Source organism: Mobula birostris, chromosome 21 (assembly GCF_030028105.1).
Source record: "Mobula birostris isolate sMobBir1 chromosome 21, sMobBir1.hap1, whole genome shotgun sequence".
In the NCBI taxonomy this organism is placed as follows: Eukaryota; Metazoa; Chordata; class Chondrichthyes; order Myliobatiformes; family Myliobatidae; genus Mobula; species Mobula birostris.
Window position 1 is genome coordinate 60,904,392 of NC_092390.1, and position 22,817 is coordinate 60,927,208.

The 22,817-nt window shown below is 40.5% G+C and overlaps 1 protein-coding gene across 11 annotated transcripts in view; it reads left to right on the plus strand.

Moving 5' to 3' along the window:
- atrnl1b (attractin-like 1b) overlaps window positions 1-22,817 on the plus strand; it is a 1,064,590-nt gene that overhangs the window by 236,122 nt on the left and 805,651 nt on the right. For 10 of the 11 annotated variants that reach the window (XM_072239605.1, XM_072239604.1, XM_072239606.1 and 7 more), the window contains exons 14-16: window positions 5,993-6,125; window positions 6,823-7,004; window positions 16,993-17,206. In XM_072239605.1, coding sequence (XP_072095706.1) covers window positions 5,993-6,125; window positions 6,823-7,004; window positions 16,993-17,206 — 529 coding nt within the window. Of the gene's footprint in view, window positions 1-5,992; window positions 6,126-6,822; window positions 7,005-16,992; window positions 17,207-18,807; window positions 19,713-22,817 lie in introns of those variants that run through there. The other variant, XM_072239608.1, reaches the window with a different exon arrangement.

A 22,817-nucleotide genomic window follows, 5' to 3' on the forward strand; every position in this document is an offset into this window, starting at 1 on the left:
TAGGTGTAGTGTGTTGTGTGCTGTTGGTAATGTATTTTGTACCTTGGCCCCAGAAGAACGCCTTTTTTATTTGGCTATATTCATGTGTGGGTGAATGATAATTGAACTTGAATTTGAGTCGGGAGAGAGGTGAATAAAACCAGTCTGGGACAGTGAGGGCTCTTGTATTCCTGCTGCTTCCCGTTCCTGAAATCCACAATCAATTCCTTGGTCTTAGTGACATTGCGTACAAGATTGTTGTTGCAAGACCGCTCAACCAGCTGACCTATCTCACCACCTGTATGCTTTCTCATCATCATCTGAAATTCTGCCAACAATAGTTGTGTCATTGATAAATTATAGATGGCATTTGAACTGTGCTTAGCCACATGGTTATGGGTGTAGAGAGAGAAGAGCAGTGGGCTAAGCACACATCTGTGAGGAGTGCAAGTGTTGAGATTGTCAGTGAGGAGGAGATGTTATTTCTGATCCGCAGTGACTGTGCTCTCCTGATGAGGAAGTTGAGGCTCCATTTGCAGAGGGAGGCCCAGGTTTTGGAGCTTGTCGATTAGAACTGAGGCTATAATTGTGTTGAATGCTGAGGTGTAATCAATAAACAGCAGCCTGACATAGCTATTACAATTGTCCAGGTGATCGAAGGGTGAATAATGAGCTAGTGAGATTGCATCCGCTGTAGACCTGTAGGCAAATACAATGGGTAGAGGTCCTTCCTTAGGCAGGAATTGCAGTTTTCAAAGATGAATTAAATAAATACTCAATTATATTCAAAAGTAAATATAAATTGATGTGGAGGTTGGTATTAGTTTGTTGTTAATTTAACAAAGCAATGGATCATGTCAGATGCTTTGAAGAGTGGCTTCCTGTGCTGTACACTTCTAAGATAATCGTATTTTATTAAATACATTAAGAATCAATATTTATTTGAAATTAATGATTGTTAATTGGGTAGTTTGTATCCCAGTTAAATATTCCCAAGTTGGTGCTGTTAAAAATTGCACAAGATTTATCACAGCTTTCTCATGTTCAACGTTCAATTTAGGTAAGATCTGCCATCCATGCCATCACTAAGTCTTGAATATTTCCACTGCCAGAATGTTGCCCGTCTCTGACTCTCGCTGAGATCATCTCCTTGCAAAACCCATAAATCATGGCTTTGTAGCTACCAGGCTTCATTATTATCAAAGTATGTAAACCATGTACAACCTTGAGATTCATCTCCGTACAGGCAGCCTCCAAACAAAGAAACCCAATAGCACCCAAAGAAGAAGACTGTCAAACCACCAGACATCTTATGGAAATGTTTGTTTGATGATGAACTTCAGTAAAAAATAAATTACAAAAAAAACTGAAGTTAATGAAAGTGAGTCAACAGCCGCAAAGCCAGACTTCACTGCAGCCAACCTAGGAGCCCATTAGTTGCAGACCACAAACTCAGGTCAACACAGAGTTGAGTAGCGACCTGAACACCAGCCTGTCCCTTGCCTCTGGTCCCGACACTAACCTGGTCCCAACATATCGATGCAGTTATAAAGTAGGCAAGACAGCGGTTATACTTTATTAGGAGTTTGAAGAGGTTTGGTATGTCAACAAATACACTCAAAAACTTATATAGATGTGCTGTGGAGAGCATTCTGACAGGCTGCATCACTGTCTGGTATGGGGGAGGCTACTTCATGGGACTGAAAGAAGCTGCAGAGAGTTGTAAATTTAGTCTGCTCCATCTTGGGTACTTAGCCTACAAAGTACCCAGCTCATCTCAGAAAGGCAGCGTCCATTATAAAGGATCTGCAGCACCCAGGGCATGCCCTTTGCCCACTGTTCCCATCAGGTAGGAGGTACAGAAGCCTGAAGGCACACACTCAGTGATTCAGGAACAGCTTCTTCCCCTCTGCCATCCAATTCCTAAATGGACAATGAACCCTTGGACACTACCTCACTTTTTTAAAATATACAGTATTTCTGTTTTTTTCACGATTTTTAATCTATTCAATATACACATACTGTATAAAGTACACTGAATAAGATTTATTTATTATTATTATTTTATTTTTTCTATATTATGCATTGCATTGAACTGCTGCTGTTAAGTTAACAAATTTCACATCACAGGCCGGTGATCATAAACCTGTTTCTGATTCTGATCTGACTCTGACCTTTTCAATCTGGCCCAGTGCTGAAATCGGCCAAACAGTGAGTCGTTCCTCACCCTCTGACCTAGGTCCTGCTGCTTTGGTATGCCCTCGCGCCTGGGTCTCACCACCTCAATTCAGGACATATCCGATTTTCCAATCTAGCATGGCGCTTAATCGGTCAAATATTGGCTTGTCCTCTCTCTCAGGCTCAGGCCCAGGCCCAGCCACCTCGATTTGGCCAGCACTCATCTTGCTGCAACTGTTCTGCACCTACATCAGTGATTTTCATCACCCACCTGCTTGCTGATTCAGATTTAAGCACCTCGAGTTTGAAATTCTCATCCTTGTTTTCAGATTCCTCCTTGGTGTTGCCTTCACTATCCCTGTAATCTCCTTAAATTTATCAATTTCTATAATCTCTGACATAATTGCACTCTAAATGCACATTCCTTAATTTTATCAGTCCATCATTGTGGCAATTCCTTCAGATGGCAAGGTAATAAGTTCTGAAATTCTCCTAAGGAGTCTTTGCCTCCAGGTATCTGGTTTCTTCCCACAACTCAAAGATTGTGTTAGTAGGTTAATCAGGCACTGTAAATTATCCCCTTTGTGTATGTGAGTGCAAGAATTGGGGGGTAGTTGATGAGAATGTGTGGAGAAAGGAATTACTGTAGGATTATTGTGAATGGATAATTGGTAGCTGGCATAGACTTAGTGGGCCAAAGGGCCTCTATCTGTGCTCTGATTTTGCTGCCTGGTAAACTGCTTGGTAGTATCAAACTGTTACATGAAAGAAGATGAGTACAATGGTGAACCACCCAAAAGCTGCTGGCATGCAGTATTGGAGAACGTCAGTTTCATTCTCAGTTGTTTACTCATATTGATCAGCATTTGGAAATCGTGAATCAGGCAAGGATGGTGAAAAAGGACTTCAGAAGCCATTACAAAGCAGTTCAGAGTTGCACTTGGTAGCACACTGAGTTGCACACTTGCACTCATCTGTCCAAGTGTAGAGGAGTAAAGCTATGAGACCAGGTTCAGAATCAGAATCATGTTTAGTATCAGTGGCATATGTCAAGGAATTTTTTTTTTTGCGGCTGCAATACAATGCAGGTTATAATAACAAAAACAAGCTATAAGGGCTCCATCAACCAGGACATGCCCTCTTTTGATTGCTACCATCAAGGAGGTGGTACAGGAGCCTGAAAACACACACTCAACATTTCAGAAACAGCTTCCTACCCTCTACCATCAGATTTCTGAATGGACAATGAATCTATGACACTTCCTGACTATTTTTCCCTCTCTTTTTGCACTACTTAATTTTTTAGTATATACTTATTGTTATTTATAGTTACTGTAATTTATAGCTTTTTAAAAATTATGTCTTGCAATGTTCTGCTGACATAAAACAAGTTTCGTGACATATGTCAGTACAGGTGTCCCCTGCTTTTCGAACGTTCGCTTTACGAAACCTCACTGTTATGATAGACCTACATTAGTTCCCTCTTTTCGCTTTCAGAAGGTGTTTTCACTGTTACGAAGAAAGGCAGCGCGCGAAAAAAAATCAGCGCGCGATAAAAGGCAGCACGCACCCCGAGCAGCCCCTCTCCCCCGTATTCGGAACAGTAATCTCACCAGCATTGCTTTAACACATGCCTGTGAGCAGCCGTTTGCAAGATGAATTCTAAGGTATCGGAAGAGCCTGAAAGAGCTCATAAGCGTGTTACACTTAGCATAAAACTAGACATAATTAAGCGTTTTGATCGTGGTGAACGAAGTAAGGACTAAGAGTGAGTTTAGCTTGTGGAAGCTGACGAAGATGATGTTGAAGAGGTTTTGGCATCCCATGACCAAGGACTGATAGATTAAGAGCTGATGAAATTGGAAGAAGAAAGGATAACAACCGAAACCGAATGCAGTAGCGAACTGAACGTGAAGCAACTGCGTGAGACTTTCACTGCAATGATAAAGTACAACTTTAATTTTGCAAGGGTACGTAGGTTTAGGGGATATTTGCAAGATGGTTTGAGTCCTTACAAAGAACTGTATGATAGAAAAATGTGCGAGGCTCAGCAGTCAAGCAAGCCTTCCACATCAGCCACAGCAGACGATGAACCTCGACCTTCGACATCGAGGCAAGCAGTCATAGGAGAAGATGAGCTGCCTGCTCTAATGGAAACAGAAGACGAGATGACACCCCAGTGTCCCACCACCCCAATACCCAGGCCGCGGACAGATACTGTACCGATTCGCGGAGAATGCAGCAGTAGCCGGGAGGCACACAGCACATCTTTAAGAAAAAAGCCGAAATAAACGTGCTAATTAATTAGGTGCCGCCCGACACTTAATTGTCGGCCCAGATCAGAGACGACGCAATCAGAAATCGGCACTGATCTGGGCCGACAATTACGTGCCGGGTGGCACCTAATTAACTAGCATGTTTATTTCGGCTTTTTTCTTAAAGATGTGCTGTGTGCCTCCCGGCTACCGCTGCACCCCTGCATGCTTTGCGGTTCAGTATTGGTCGGCAGCCTGAAGGGTGGGGGCCACTGCACCATCCAACCTGCGACAACTCAGTCTAACACACCATCATCAGTGTGCTCGGCGCTGAACTAATTCCGGTAAGTGATACTACACTGTACATACATTATTTTTACTTTATATAGGCTGTGTATTTTTACGTGTTATTTGGTATGATTTGGCAGCATCGTAGCTTAAAAATTGCTGGAGACGCTTGCACCGTGTTTTTGCCAACAGAGCTTGTGTGAGATTTTCTGCCGATGGCACTTGCGTGAGATTTTCGCAATGGAGAACAGTGATTGTGGAAAAATATTTCTACTTTATATAGGCTGTGTATTTATCATATCATCCCTGCTTTTGCTATATGTTACTGTTATTTTAGGTTTTATGTGTTATTTGACATGATTTGGTAGGTTATTTTTAGGTCTGCGAACGCTCACAAAATTTTCCCATATAATTAAATAGTAATTGCTTCTTCGCTTTACGACATTTTGGCTTACGAACCGTTTTATAGGAACGCTCTACCTTCGGATGGCGGGGGAAACCTGTAATATTAAACCTGATTCTGGTTCATACCTTTACTGGAACAATTTCTGCGATTTGAAAGGAAGATCACTATCACTCAAGGGTAATAGTGATGGCCAATAAATTTTGGTCTTGATAGTGCCCAGCAAATGAACTCAAAAAAATCTTTTAGCAATTTCATTGCAGTTATGTACTAACAATGCTAGCTGAGATTAATTGGATCCAGGTTAAATTATACTGAAAATACGTTGACTGATCTTTCTTGCTCTTATAATGGAATTGCTTCATTTCTCTTTTGTGCTGCATACAGCCACTTCCCCAGTTTCCCATCAGGTATTAGTCTCTAACAGGGAAAGCTTATTGAAAAATAGCAAGTGATTTGAAAATTGTGAGTTTATGCCAGTGTTATATCACTTTGTCATGGCAGATTCAAACACTTACTCAGCATTCTTTTCCTTCTGCCTTCATCAATTGAGTCTTTCTCTTACATCTATTAAACTTGAAATCAACATGTGTTTGTATTGCAATGCTTGCATCTTTTCATCAATAATTTTTGATGTCTTTTTGTTGCATTCTAATTATTGTACTTAAACTAAGCACATTCCTAATGATTTTTTTCTTTACCCTTTGATGTTTGGAGCTGCTGAACACAAGCTATACAATATAGTGAATAGTATTAAATATATATTAGTAAGCTGTGATTTCGGTTATTAAGTTATTGATATTATATGTATTGTATTTAGGATTTCATGTGGATATTTTTAAAAAGTATAAAGGTTTCCAATGATTACACTAAATATTTCTTCCCTTAGTCTGTGACAAGCTATACCAAATGTCGTGTACGAACTGAACATGTTTGTAGCAAATTCACAAACTGCAAGACCTGCTCGTCAAAGCTGAATTGTCAGTGGGATCAGCAGAACCACGAATGTCGAGCTTTGCCAGGTAATAATTAAACAAACCGTCACATGTATGTGAAAATTGCTGTATTTCATGGGTCTATTTTATGTTTAAGAAATTATAATGTATAATGGTTATGTTGTTACATCTGGCTTGGTCACCAGGGCAGAGATAGAGAAGGAGTTCATATTATTTGTGTCTAATTGGGGATCTTATTGACAATCGTAATTTTATTTCCTACTTCTTCTATTTCGTTCCTGATTTCCCCTATACCCTTATCTCTGGTGCTGTTTGTTCCTAGTTGTTCTCCCACTTCCCTTTATTACGCTGATCCTCCTATTTATTTGGTATGGCCTCAAATCTTGGTGCTCTTTGCAGGTCATATATGGATGTTATTGAATCCTGTTCTTCCTCAATCCATGTTTCTTAATTATGTTAATGATTTCCAACTCTTTACCCTTCCCCTAATCTTTTCATGTTGCGCTCCCAGTGCCTCCATCAATACTTTCAGTGAGCATTTGACTTGGCAGAACCTATTCCTCAATGTACTTGGTTAACACCACGTTACACTGTGTAAGTAATGTTAGTATGCAATTTGCAGTTGGCATATTGTCATCTGATTTTGGATAATTGGTGGTCTGTATAGGATATTGTTTTGCAATGCTAGTGATTTGGAAGTGATCTTGTCATTTCAGAGTGTATTACAGCCTTGAAATATGAATTTTTGTTTCCAACTTTCCAGCTCATCTTTGTGGAGAAGGTTGGAGCCATGTTGGTGATGTCTGTCTCCGGATTAATGCAAGCAGAGAAAACTATGATAATGCCAAACTTTATTGTTACAATCTTAATGGGAATCTTGCATCTCTTACCACTTCAAAGGAAGTTGAATTTGTCTTGGATGAGTTGCACAAATATACAGTTCAGGTAATTAAAGTTGAGTATGTATTTTCCTATATATCTGATTTTTTTTTCACATTCAAAAAAAATACTACAATACATTCAGAAGTTGTGATATTGAATTGTATGGCTCTCTAATAACTAAGATAACTAAAATATAGTCCTATCTTTGATGCTACTTTGTATCATAGGATCCAACTTGGTCAGAACAATGTAGTCATGACATATATGAATCATCATCATCATTAATTAATTAATTCATTCATTCATTATGTATGAATTTATAGCTTGATCCATGTTCATACAGGAAATGGGGTTGTGAAGAATGCATAATTTAACATATGAAAAAGAAGCATTATGTTTATTACAGAATTGATAGTTTTTAAATTTATGATTAGAAACAATGTTCAGCAATATTATATTAATAACCCATAATCATAATGAGAACCAATTCTCACTTTTCCTGCATCTGCAAATCTTACATGTTTTAACATGCTTTTGTGGTATTGCTGTTTATGTGAAATCAAAGCCATAAGTGTTAGAGAGTAAACTTGGACAATCTTTGATTTGAACATGTGAAGATAAATTTTCATTAGCTGTAAGGTATATGCTTGAAGCAAAAGCTGGACCTGAAACAGTTCAGTGGGCATAATATCTCAATGTTTCAAGGGTAATTGACATAATGACAACTCATCACTCTTGATGTGAAATCAAGGTAGGTTGCATGAAATATCTGAGTATTTATCCACTTTGAAATAATAACTTAGAGCTTAATATGTGAATGGAATTTGCTCTGTACAGAAATTGATATACATTTGATTGATAGAAAGTGTTGCTTTTGTTCAATACATCTTTGTTTTCAATCCAGTGATCAATACAAATTTAAGTTCAAGTTCAATTATCATACAACCATACATGACTACCTATGAATATAGCCAAATGAAACAGTGTAAAGGGGCCAAAGTGTAAAACACAGCACAAGGCACATATGGCACATATGAGATAAGCAGTAAACATCCAATCACACAAAACCCATCCCTGAGTGACATGTACTGCAGATTAATGATGCATGGATGACTGGCAAGAGCACACCTTTAACAGTCGGCAGATGAATGTACGCATTCACACACATAATCCACTTTGTTCTCCACCGAGCGAGCACTGGAGAGTGGTACCGACAGAAGCGGCCTACTGCCAATCCAGTATGGATGCCGCCCACTGCTCCTCACCTGGACGGTTGCAAATTGTGGCTTGAGGCCTAGTCTGCACTACAGCCAAGGCCATGCAGCTACCCCATGGTCCAATAAACCAGTGAACTGGTCTACATTACCAACGTCCAATAGCGTCTTGCGATCACAAAGAAAAATGTCTTAGACAATCACTCACTGTTGTCAAAGAACTTAAACTGGGTCACCAGTGTTGTATCTCAGTATGAAGGGCAGGATCCTAGCAGAATTTTATTTACTGCTTTCTTTTTTTTTGTAATTTATTTTTTACTTAATTTCATCATCAAACAAACATTTCCATAAGATGTATTTCAGATATTGTACATATATATCATATAATCAACCCAGATCAACTATAGCCCACCAAAAGAAATTGAAAGTAGATATCCTTGGGCATGGCAAATGGTCCGTCAAATATTTGGGCATCATTATGCCAAAAGATTTGGCAAAATTATCAGAATGCAATTATCAGTCTATATATAAAAATTATTTACTGCTTTCATTGTCAGGTATCTGTTTAGCTGCCTTGTTCTTTGAAGTCTGTTCAAGTACATGGTTATTATGAATTTGTCTGTACGGTTGCTTGATAAATAGTATTTCTGAATCTCATTGTGTATGATAACTACATTCACAATGAATAAAAGCCAAAGAATAAAGTTTATTTTTTGTTTTCTTATTTGTTGTCTTCAAATGTCTGTTAAATGAAACACTCTCTTGCATGTTGTTCCTTAAGGTTTTGGTAAGTAAGCAGAAGGTGGTAAATCTCTGTAGGAAACAAATGGTAGAAATTTGTCTTGCCTGACTGAAGGAATAGCAACTTCTTTTTTAATAAAATTTATGACACGAGAGAGAAGGGATTTATTAAAATTAAATTCTTAGACATTCTTTTCATTTCAGCCCTTAGGTTTGAAGCTGAGTTATCATGTTTTTTTAAAAATCAAACACCGCAAATTTTTTTTTGGTGCGAAACATGGGTTTGTTCTTTGGAGAGTTCCCCTATTGCATTTGGAATTTCAGCATGCACTATAATGTCTGACATTTATGAAACTTGATGGCAACATTCGGCAAGTATTTATCCCTACTTTCTTCATATCTTTGCAAACAATTGTAACCAAAACTGTGAGGGATGATAATGGCATTGTCCAGGATAGACTTGTTGGTCAATTGTGCCTGTGTTGCCTCCTGGAATAGACAATAGACAATAGGTGCAGGAGTAGGCCATTCGGCCCTTCGAGCCAGCACCGCCAGTCACTGTGATCATGGCTGATCATCCACAGTCAGTACCCTGCTCCTGCCTTCTTCCCATATCCCTTGACTTCGCTATCTTTAAGAGCCCGATCTAACTCTTTCTTGAAAGAATCCAGAGAATTGGCCTCCACTGCCTTCTGAGGCAGAGCATTCCACAGATTCACAACCCTCTGTGTGAAAAAGTTTTTCCTCAACTCCGTTCTAAATGGTCTACCCCTTATTCTTAAACTGTGACCTCTGGTTCTGGACTCACCCAACACAGGGAACATGTTTCCTCCCTCTAGCATGTCCAATCCCTTAATAATCTTATATGTTTCAGTCAGATCCCCTCTCATCCTTCTAAATTCCAGTGTATACAAGCCCAGTCGCTCCAATCTTTTAACGTATGACATTCCTGCCGTCCCTGGAATTAACCCAGTGAACTTGCGCTGCACTCCCTCCATAGCAAGAATGTCCTTCCTCAAATTTGGAGACCAAAACTGCACACAGTACTCCAGGTGGGGTCTCACCAGGGCCCTGTACAACTGCAGAAGGACCTTTTTGCTCTTATACTCAACTCCCCTTGTTGTGAAGGCCAACATGCAATTAGCTTTCTTCACTGCCTGCTGTACCTGTATGCTTACTTTCGGTGACTGATGAACAAGGACACCCAGATCTCGTTGTACTTCCCCTTTTCCTAACTTGACACCATTTAGATAATAATCTTGTTTCCTGTTCTTGCCACCAAAGTGGATAACCTCACATTTATCCATATTAAACTGCATCTGCCCACTCACCCAGCCTGTCCAAGTCACCCTGCATTCTCATAACATCCTCCTCACATTTCACACTGCCACCCAGCTTTGTGTCATCTGCAAATTTGCTAAAGTTACTTTTAATCCTTTCATCTAAATCATTAATGTGTATTGTAAATAGCATCCAGTGGAATGAGCTATCCAGTTTAATTCACTCTTCAACTTTCTCTTCTTGTTTGTACAAACAGTTCTTCTCACCTACAGCAACATAGACAAAATGCTGGAGAAACTCAGTTGATCAGGTAGCATCTACGAAAACGTATAAGCTGTTGATGTTTCAGGCAAAAGAGCCTTCACCAGGAGTCCTGGGAATGCTGGAAAAACACATTGAGATGAAATAAAGGATCGATTCATTCTGCTATATGTTATATTGAATTTTATAGTTTCTGATCTACATTGCACCTCCCTCTGTCACACAAGCAGCATTCCCTTGTTGCTTTGAGTGCAATCCCAGCAATATAAATATTAACTTCATCCTGTAAGATGATGCAAACAGGTGATTCGTACTGTCACTGCAGGGGAGTTCCTTTTAATGTTCTGTATGATTATGATATCTGTCACATTGCCCTATTTCATTCTACAAAACTGAATGTATTTGTATTTAATTCATTTTTGAATTAATATTGCATACATTTCAGGAATTCTTCCTCTAAGCTCTTCACTTTTTTCTTTTCTTTTCCCTCTTTATCGTGTACTCTCACACTTGTGCACTCTTTTGTGGATGTTCACAATCAATCTCTTATGAAAGCACTGCCTCTACTTTATTAGTTTTATGCTGTGACTCTCTTAATATTTACCTGTAGATTGGCATCTCTACCCCCATCCATTATTTGAGGATCCATATTAAATGCTCAAAAATACTTCTGCATCTTTTCTATCCCTTAATCTTGGGCTAATGTATTCTGGCTTTGAACCTGCCCTCTGGAGTGTAATTTGAATTCTTATAGACCATCATTAGTCTTGGCAATTAGCATTATCATCTTTTTGCCTTGCCTTGCTCTTTGAAGTACATTGTAGGCAAGAATGTTTCTAATGTTGCTCTTGTTTGACCAGCCTCTCTTTTTATATAGCTATCATGTCCTAATGAGAAACTTGCAGCTGTCATTCATGGACCTTGTTTTTTCCCGTAATTTTCCCCCACTTCCCTAGGAATTGACCTCTGTCATTGGTGCACTCTATGATTGTTGCATGATGTACAGTGGTCTTTCTAATAGTGAGCTCCTGTCAATAAATATCAGTTGAGAGCCTTGGGGAACAACTGATTCACCCTTTCAAACAACATGCAGTTGAGTGGAATTCCATGATTATTGCGCTCTCTGCTGTATCTATCATCATGTATTATTTCTCTGCTGATATGAAGTGCTACCAATTTCCCCTTCAAATTCTCCATTTCAGCTCCTACAACCATCTGTGTAGGTTCATCTGTATAAGAGTAAAGTTCAGATGTATGATAGAGGCAGTGGTACACAGATAGAACAAGTACATTGAAACTGTTACTTATTTCATTTATTTCATCTATGTACCAGTATTTATATCTTACATCTAGCAATTTTTCATATATTGGACTATAATGTTCTGAAGATTATTATATCGTTTTGCCAATTACGCACACCCTTTTGCCAAAAGCCATGCCCATAGAACAATGAGAGATTTCAGCTAAATTGCATTGGAAATTAAGCTAGTTCTAAGACTAGTTATGCTTTGTCATGTGTTTCTAATATTTCTCAACTTTGCCCCAAAAACGTTAAGCATGCAAGTTTATACAAGTATCTCTACATCAAGGGTTCTAAGGAAGTCTCAGTTAATGGCATTATGAAGTTTGGGGACTCCTGCCATACATGAAGACTCGTGCTTCATGTTGGATCCTATAATTTTTTGTACTGCAGAGTGTTCTTGGATTAGATTTGCTTTTTCAACTCTGCAATACCACCTTTTCTACTCATAAGTGGTGATGTTGCAAGCCCTGGAGGAAAAGGGAACTGTTACTTTGATTGGAATATAACTGGTTTTGTGGTGAAATATGGGGAATATCTGGGCCTTTGTAGGATTTAGTAGTTAAATGTTGACAGTGAAAATTAAATAAGAGTTAGCATGTTTTATTTTTCACACAAGACGACTGGATTTGTGAATTTGTCAACAGTGGCCAGTATTGTATTTTGAAGCTATGACTACAGGGTGTTATTTTGATCTTTTTACCCAGCAGAGAGATGAGACTTTAATCTTACTACCTTGGGGTGGGTTCTGAGGTAACTAATATTTCTTTTGATTGTGCCATATTCTTTTGACACCTGTACAATGCACTGATTTAACCATTTTAACTTAAACTCAAGGCAATAAAATAGTATCAAGTTGTGTAACTTGGTAATACTTGCATGTCTTTTTTGCACCAACAAGAACTGACATTCTGTAAAGATAGCAGGTGAATATCTTGGTACCAGTGACATAGATAGGAAAAGGGAGGAGGTCCTGAAGAGAGATTTCCGGGAGTTAGGAAGGAAGCCGAGAAGCAGGACCTCCAGGGTAGTAATCTCGGGATTGCTACCTGTGCCACGTGCTCGCGAGGGCAAGAATAGTCGGATCAGGCAGATGAATGCGTGGCTGAGAGACTGGTGTAGGGGGCAGGGCTTCAGATTCTTGGATCATTGGGATCACTTTTGGGGGAAGTATGACCTGCTCAAAAAGGACCGGTTACACCTGAACCCGAAGGAGACCAATATCCTGGCAGGAAGGTTTAATAGAGCTGTTAGGGAGGGTTTAAACTAATTTGGCAGGGGAATGAGAATCGGAATGATAGAGCGTAGAAGGGGGAAAACAGAAATAAATCTAAGATAGTGAGCAGTAAGGATGTCAGGAAGGACAAGCAGGGGATGAGGCAAATTTTCAGCCATTGGGATGAGTTGCAGTGCAATCTAAGCAAAAAGTACTGGACTTAAGGTGTTATACTTAAATGCACGCATCATAAGGAATAAGGTGGATTATCTTGTCGTACAGCTACAGATTGGCAGGTATGATATTGTGGCCATCACTGAGACGTAGCTAAAGGATGCATGTCTCTGGGAGCTGAATGTCCAAGGATACACGGTGTATTGGAAGGATAGGAAGGTAGGCAGAGGGGGTGGCGTGGCTTTATTGGTAAGAAATGATATGAAATCATTAGAAAGAGGTGACATAGGATCGGAAGGTGCAGAATATTTATGGGTTGAGCTAAGAAATCGCAGGGGTAAAAGGACCCTGATGGCAGTTATTTATAGGCCTCCTAACAGCTGCCGTGATGTGGACTACAGATTACAACAGGAAATATAAAAGGCTTGTCAGAAGGGCAGTGTTATGATAATTGTGGGGGATTTTAACATGCGAGTGGATTGGGAAAATCAGGTCAGCACTGGATCTCAAGAGAGAGAATTTGTAGAATGTCTGTGAGATGACTTTTTAGAACAGCTTCTTGTTTAGCCCACTAGGGGATCGGCTGTACTGGATTGGGTATTGTGTAATGAACCAGAGTTGATTAGAAAGATTGAGGTGAAGTGAAGGAACCCTTAGGAGGCAGTAGTCATAACATGATTGAGTTCACTGTGAAATTTGAGAATGAGAAGCCAAAATCAAATGTGTCGGTATTTCAGTGGGGTAAAGGAAATTATAGTGGCATGAGAGGGGAACTGGCCAAAGTTGACTGGAAAGGGACACTAGTGGGAAGGATAGCAGAGCAGCAGTGGCTGGAGTTTATGCGAGAAGTGAGGAAGGTGCAAGACAGGTATATTCCAAGAAAGAAGAAATTTTCTAATGGAAAAAGGATGCAACCGTGGCTGATAAGAGAAGTCAAATCCAAAGTTAAAGCAAAGGAGAGGGCATTCAAGGAAAGCTTGCAAAATGAAACTAAGAAGGTCATTAAGAGGGAAAAGATGAACCATGACAGGAAGCTAGCAAATAATATCAAAGAGGATGCTAAAAGCTTTTTCAAGTATATAAAGAGTAAAAGACAGGTGAGAGTAGATATAGGACTGATAGAAAATGATGCTGGAGAAATTGTAATGGGAGATAAGGAGATGGTGGAGGAACTGAATGAGTATTTTGCATTAGTCTTCACTGAGGAAGACATCAGCAGTATACTGGACACTCAGGGTGTCAGGGAAGAGAAGTGTGCACAGTCACAATTACGACAGAGAAGTTACTTAGGAAGCTGAATAGTCTAAAGGTAGATAAATCTCCCAGACCAGGTGGAATGCACCCTTGTGTTCTGAAGGAAGTAGCTGTGGAGATTGCAGAGGTATTGGCAATGATCTTTCAGAAGTCAATAGATCCTGGCATGGTTCCGGAGGACTGGAAGATTACAAATGTCACTCCGCTATTTAAGAAGGGGGCAAGGAAGCAAAAAGGAAATTATAGACCTGTTACAACAGGAATTCTGCAGATGCTGGAAATTCAAGCAACACACATCAAAGTTGCTGGTGAACGCAGCAGGCCAGGCAGCATCTCTAGGAAGAGGTACAGTCGACGTTTCAGGCCGAGACCCTTCATCAGGTCAAAGGGTCTCGGCCTGAAACGTCGACTGTACCTCTTCCTAGAGATGCTGCCTGGCCTGCTGAGTTCACCAGCAACTTTGATGTGTGTTATAGACCTGTTAGCTTGACATCGGTGGTTGGAAAGTTGTTGGAGTCGATTGTCAAGGATGAGATTACGGAGTACCTGGAGGCATATGACAAGATAGGCAGAACTCAGCATGGTTTTCTTAAAGGAAAATCCTGCCTGACAAACCTATTGCAATTTTTTGAGGAAATTGCAAGTAGGCTAGACAAGGGAGATGCAGTGGATGTTGTATATTTGGATTTTCAGAAGGCCTTTGACAAGATGCCACACATGAGGCTGCTAAGCAAGATAAGAGCTCATGGAATTATGTGAAAGTTACATACGTGGATAGAGCGTTGGCTAATTGCCAGGAAACAGAGAGTGGGAATAAAGGGATCCTATTCTTGTTGGCTGCCGGTTACCAGTGGTGTTCCACAGGGGTCCTTGTTGGGGCCGCTTCTTTTTATGTTGTACATCAACGATTTGGATTATGGAATAGATGGCTTTGTGGCTAAGTTTGCTGAAGATAGGTGGAGGGGCCGGTAGTGCTGAGGAAACAGAGAGTCTGCAGAGAGACTTGGATAGATTAGGAGAATGGGCAAAGAAGTGGCAAATGAAATACAATGTTGGAAAGTGTATGGTTATGCACTTTGGTATAAGAAAGAAACCAGCAGACTATTATTTAAATGGGGAGACAATTCAAAGTTCTGAGATGCAACGGGAATTGGGAGTCCTCATGCAGGATACCCTTAAGGTTAACCTCCAGGTTGAGTCGGTGGTGAAGAAGGTGAATGCAATGTTGGCATTCATTTCTAAAGGAATAGAGTATAGGAGCAGGGATGTGATGTTGAGGATGTTGAGGCTGTATAAGGCGCTGGTAAGACCTCACTTGGCGTACTGTGTGCAGTTTTGGGCTTCTTATTTAAGAAAGGTTGTGCTGACGTTGGAGAGGGTTCAGAGAAGATTCACTGGAATGATTCTGGGAATGAGGGGGTTAACATATGAGGAACGTTTGACTGCTCTTGGACTGTACTCCCTGGAGTTTAGAAGAATGAGGGGGGACCTCATAGAAACATTTTGAATGTTGAAAGGCATGGACAGAGTGGGTGTGGTAAAGTTGTTTCCCATGATGGGGGAGTCTAGTACGAGAGGGCATGACTTAAGGATTGAAGGGCGTCCATTCAGAACAGAGATGCAAAGGAATTTTTTCAGCCAGAGGGTGGTGAATCTGTAGAATTTGTTGCCATGGGTGGCAGTGGAGGCCAAGTCATTGGGTGTATTTAAGGCAGAGATTGATAGGTATCTGAGTAGCCAGGGCATCAAAGGTTATGGTGAGAAGGCGGGGGAGTGGGACTAAATGGGAGAATGGATCAGCTCATGATAGAATGGCAGAGCAGACTCGATGGGCTGAATGGCTGACTTATGTTCCTTTGGCTTATGGTCTTATGATCAAAGCTTGATGATGCATGTATTGAGGAGGAAAAAACATACACTTCCCTAAATTAAGGATGCACTCAATTTAGCAACAAAGCAAATTTAATAAGTCAGCTATGATGTTTATGTAAAATAGGAAGTATGTTTGTCAGTGTTAATGATCCAAGGATATTGCAGTTGCTGCTTTTTTGATAGACATTTGTTGGGTATAACAGAACACAATGGAAGTGTCTCCATTTTTACTCTAACTTGGAGCGAACATCACTGCCCATTGTTTGTGGCGTAAGAAGGAAGCCAGTTAATGAAATACATAGACCTGGGTGCCATGGTAGCACAACGCTGTTACAGCTCGGGGCATTGAAGTTCGGAGTTCATTTCCAACATCATGAGTAAGGAAGCCTATATATCCTCATTGCAGAATGTGTGGGCTTTTTCTGCATTTCTGGGTTTCTCCCATAATCCAAAGATGTACTGGTTAGTTGGTAGGTTAATTGGTTATTGTAAATTGTCCAGTGATTTAGGCTCGGGTTAAATCAGAGGTTGTTGGGCAGTGTGGCTTGAAGCGCTGGAAGGGCCTGTTCCATACTGTATCTCTAAGTAAAATAAATAAAATAAAACTTGCAAGTTGCAGTGAAACAAAAATCAATGGAAGTAAATAAAAGCATCAGAGTATTGATTTCTAATGGAAGCAAGTATGACTTGTGTAAACAGTGAACTGATTGTTCCTTTTTTTCGTCTTGATTCTAACAGAAAGTATCACCTTGGGTTGGATTGCGCAAGATCAATATCTCCTACTGGGGCTGGGAAGATATGTCACCTTTTACGAACACTACCTTACAGTGGCTGCCGGGTGAACCGAATGACTCTGGATTCTGTGCATACCTAGTAAAAGCAGACGTTGCTGGTTTAAAGGCTTATGCATGCACAGAAATGACAGATGGCTTGGTCTGTGAAAAGCCAGTTGGTAAGTTTTTGTTTACCTTTATGCACAAATGTTCAGTGAAGCTACTTTAATGTTAACCAAAACACAAACAATACTCAGTAGAAAACACAGTAAATATGTCGTGGTTTCCCTTCTGCCGTCATCAATGATGCCTTCACCTGCATCTCCTCCATTTCCCGCACTTCGGCCCTCACCCCATCCTCCCGCCACCACAACAGGGGCAGAGTTCCTCGTTTCCTCACCTACCACCGCACCAGCCTCCAGATCCAGCACATTATCCTCCGCAACTTCTGCCACCTTCAACAGGACCCCAACACTAAGCACATCTTTCCCTCTCCACCCCTCTCCGCTTTCCGCAGGGATTATTTCCTCTGCGACTCCATGGTCCACACGTCCCTCCCCACGGATCTCCCACCCGGCACTTATCCCTGTAAGCGTAAGTGCTACGCCTGTCCCTACACCTCTTCTCTTGCCACTATTCAGGGCCCCAAACAGTCCTTCCAGGTGAGGCAACACTTCACTTATGAATCCATTGGGGTCATCTATTGCATTCGGTGCTCCCGATGCAGCCTCCTCTACATCGGTGAAACCCGACGCAGATTGGGGACCGCATCGTCGAGCACCTCTGCTCCATCTGCCACAACAGACAGGATCTCCCGGTTGCCACCCACTTCAACTCTGCTTCACATTCCCATTTGGATATATCCATTCATGGCCTCCTCTACTGCCATGATGAGGCTAAACTCAGGTTAGAGGAGCAGCACCTCATATACTGTCTGGGTAGTCTCCAGCCCCTTGGTATGAACATAGAATTCTCCAACTTCCGGTAATTCCCTCCCCCTCCCTTCCCCCATCCCAGTTTCACTCTGCCCCCTCCCCCAGCTGCCTATCACCTCCCTCATGGTTCCGCCTCCTTCTACCACCCATTGTGCTTTCCCCTATTCCTTCTTCACCTTTCCTGCCTATCCCCTCCCTCACCCCTTTACCTTTCCCCTTACTGGTTTTTCACCTGGAACCTTCCAGCCTTCTCCTTCCCACCCTCCCCCCACCTTATTTATAGGGCCTCTGCCCCTTCCCTCTTCAGTCCTGACGAAGGGTTCCGGCCCGAAACGTTGACTGATCGTTTCCACGGATGCTGCCCGACCTGCTGAGTTCCTCCAGCGTGTTGTGAGTATTGCTTTGACCCCAGCATCTGCAGAGTATTTTGTGTTTACAGTAAATATGATGCCTCGTATGAATATTTTCATTCAGATGACAGGAAGAATTTCTATAGAAAATACAGGAAATACTCGACAGGTCAGGCAGCATGTAAAGAAAGAAGAATTAATATTTCAGGGAAAAATTCCTTAATCAAAATTAGAAACACAGGAGATTCTGCAGATGCTGGAAATCCAAATACATAAAAAATGCTGTAGGAAATGTGTTTTTGTTTTGAAATTTAAGCTTTACGTTGAGGAAAATGATGAATGGGTACAATAAAGAGAATATCTGTAATAGGATAAGCCTAGGGTTATCGTAATGTTTACAGAGCCATGTTCGAAATAGATTGGTGAAGGGTTCAAACTACGTATATTATCAAACTATGTATGTAGTATACAACCCTGAGATTCATCTTCCCACAGACAGTCATGAAACAAAGAAACTCCATGGATCCCATTTAAAGAAAACATCAAACACCCGATGCACACTCAAACGACAAAAAAAAGCGAAAAAACACAGAATTTAAAACATCAAACAACAGTTTATTTGAGCTCAGTTTAATTTTGTGCTGTGTGGATTGTTGACTCCATGCTGCAGAGCGGCTCCGCCCCGATTGAAATCGCACAAATTAATGGAATGGAATAATCAGAGACACATCATAACATGAAGTACAGAGTCCAATCCTCAAACTGTGTTGATTAAACCTTGCTTAAGGCCCAAGAATCTGGCACGATTGAGCAAGAGGGAGAGAGAGACTGGTCAAATGCAGGCACCTACCTCCGGATAGAGGAACAGAAAGCAAGCACCAGGACACGTTATCTCTGTGGGTCGCTGCTGCTGAAATCTGAAACCAGGAGAAGAATGCTGGAAGTGTCAACAGACCAGGCAGAATTGGCAAAGAGTGAGAAACTGAGTTAATATCACTGATCAATAACCTATTGGCATAACTGCCCAGTATGATACAGAGAGGAAGAATGAACTAATTACAACAATTGAAATGGGTTACATATACCAAAGGATGCAATGTGTCCAGACAGAAAATGAGGTGATTTTCACCAAGTTTCCCATTAGGCATTTTGGAACAGTTCAGGAAGTCAATTCTATTCAAGTCAAGTCATAAACTGAGATCAGAATGAGGTAGAGAAATGAAATGATGGGCAGCTCAAGGCACCCTAAAATGGTTTGCCTTCTCAGCTCTCATGAAGTGTTGTTGACCTGAGCTCTTTCCACAGACTTGTCACATTTTCCATCGTATTCTGTTTTTCTGATTTCTAGTGTCTACAGCTATTTTGTTGTTTAAAATTTCTACAGGTGGTATAATTGCAAACTGGTGAATAAAGAACCTTTATTGTAACTAGCAGTGGAAGTTCTCCTTAATTGTTCATACTTCTATACGTGTTGCATTGGTGATGAATGGTAATGGAGTGGTTTACCCAAAATTCTTCTTGTAGTATCACACCTGCTGGGGGATGGGCTGCCGACAGCAGCTTAGCAGTGTCCTGGCCAATGGAAGGTTGATCAGCCCTGTAGCTTCTGTTTTCACCAAACAACTTCATATGTCTTCTTGGCAAAGATCCTTCCTCTCCCAGGGATGAAGTTTTTAGAGCTCCTGTTAGTATTTCTGTAGCTCTGAGTTTTTACAGGACGGGCCCCTTGCTCAACCCTCCTCCTTTTGCAACTGGGATTGGGACTGTCCATGTTGGAGTTTTACACAAAGTTACTTTTTAAAAAAAAATTGCTATCAATTTGCAAATTCAAAAGTTATTTTTCTCTATCAGTATCACCAACACAAATAATCATTCAGCCAGTTTAATCTAGCCTCTAGATGTAGATTCTATTGACCATTTTGGAAAATCACTACAACATTCTCAAAACTTGTATCAATCCATAGTCATCACTCCAATTTTACTTTCACAATACAATTCACCATTAACTTGTCTGTATTTTATTATTTTGATTATTAAGATTACTAATTTAAACTCTTGATGGCTAATTTTGTTAGTTTGGCATAACATTATAGGCCAAAGGGCCCATTCCTATACTGTACTATTTATGCTCCATGAAGTGTTTACCAATTGCTTTTTAAACTCAGAATTCTTCACTCTGATATATTCTCTGGAATTGTTCACATCTAATAATAGTCATAGAACAGTACAGCAGGGATACAAGCCCTTTTGTCCAACCAGTCTACGCCAACAATGGTGACCTTCCTACTTACTCTTCTCTCTCAGACTTTGATCAATTATCTTGTTACTCTGTTATAGCCAACAATCTCTGCAATTTCTGGCTGTCAGTTCCACTAAAGCACCAATTTCAAAATACTCCTTTTCATTTACAAGTCTCAAAAGCCTCACTGATGATAATTCCTACAACTAGAGTTTGGGTGAAGTTTCTTTATTGTGGTTTTGTTCTTGTAATCTCTGACCACCTTTGTATTTTCCATTCTCATTGATATTTTTCAACCTGATGCACTGTACTGTTTTCCAAAATTCAATTATCCTTGCAAACTTTTCCTCTTTCAAAAAAACCTTCACTAACTCTAATATGTGACTATCCATTTCAGTGCTTTCAGTCATTCTTGTCTTTTTTGAGATATATAAAGTCTTAGAGTAATACCACGTGGAAGCATTCTCTTTGACCCAATTCGTCTGTGCTGATAATGACCCCCTCTAAGCTCGTCCAATTTGTTTGTGTGTCGCCTGTGTCCCACTCTTCCTGTCTTGTCTATGTACTTTCCTAATGTCTTTCAAATTTGTTACTGTACCTGCCTCAACCACTACTTCTGGCAGCCCACTCATATATTGTATTTTCCACCCTCTGCATGAATAAGTTGCCCCTTTGGTGCTTTATAATATTTTTCACATTGCACATTAAATCTATGCCATCTAATTTTTAGATCCCCTTCCCTCAGAAAAAGACATTTTGTGTTCACTGCATCTATGCTCTTCATGATTAGTAAATTAGTTTGTTACTGTTGCTTGTACTGAGTTGCAATGAAAATCTTGTCTTGCATGCTATTCATATATATCTATTAATTACAATGGTGCATTCAGTTGAAACAATAACAGTGCAGAATAGTGTTACAGTTATAGAAAAAGTGCAGTGCAGGCATATAATATGGTGCAATGTCATCACGAAATAACCTGTAAGGTCAAGGGTCCAGTTTATCATGCTGGGGAATAGTTCACTAGTCTTAAAACAGTGGGCCAGAAGCTATCTTTGAGCCTTGCAGTACATGCTTTCAGGCTTTCCTGTCTTCTGTCTGATGGGAGGGGTGAGAAGAGAGAATGTCCTGTGTGGGTGGCATTTTTGACTCAGGTGGCTGCTTTAGCACCACTGCTTTAGACAGTGAGACCATGAAGGATGCTGGTTTCCGTGACATGTTGAGCTGTGTCCATAACTCTGCAGTTTTTTCCATACATGGGCAGAGCTGATGCCGTAGCAAGCTGTGACAAGTCTGGATAGGATGATTTCTATGGTGCATCGATTTAAGGACTGGTGAGGGCAAAAAAGGACATGCTTTTTTTTTTAGCATTTTGAGGAAGTCACAGTACTGGTCAGCTCTCTTAGCCATGGAGTCAATGTGGTTGGACCAGGACAAACTATTAAGGTGATCACTCTTAGGAGCTGGAAGTGCTGAACCCTCCTGAACTCAGCCCTGTTGATGTAAACAAGAGCATATATATTGTCCCTCTTCTGACATCCGAGAGAAAGGTTGTTGCCATGGCACCATGTTGCTAGGCTCTCCGTCCCCTTCCCACACTCCTATTTATTGTTTTGTTATTTGAGATGTGACCCACTACAGTGGTATCATCTGATGGATTCAGAGCAGAATCTGGCCCTGCCGTCATGAGTATGTAGGAATACAGTAGGGATCTGAGGACGCAGCCTTGTGAATGTTTTATTGATCTAATAATGCTTTGATAGCCTGTGAAAATAATAATGCAAGTGCCAGAAATTTGTAAAAACGCAGCAGGATCTTTGGAAAAGAAGCAGAGTTAATCTTTCAGATCTGAGAAATTATTCCAAGGTAAAAAATCTTACTGAATAGATGATCCTCAAACTGCATTGGAAAAATGCAATAATTTCACTTATTATTTCTCAGTTTTCTTCAAAGACTGCACTAAAAATTCTCATACATAGAGGTACACCAGAAATGTAGGTTTTCATCGGTATTTAATTAACGTTAAAATCCATTTTCATACACTAGGGGGCAGGCATAGACTTATTTCAAAAAGCATGAAATATACTCAGTGGCCACTTTATTAGCTACACATGTGCTCCTGCTTATTTAGAATTAGAGTCAGGTTTAATATCACTGGCATATGCTGTGAAGTTTGTTAATGCAAATTTTTAATCATCTAATTATGTGGCAGCAATTCAATGCATAAAGCATGCAGACATGGTGAAGCAGTTTATTTGTTGTTCAGAC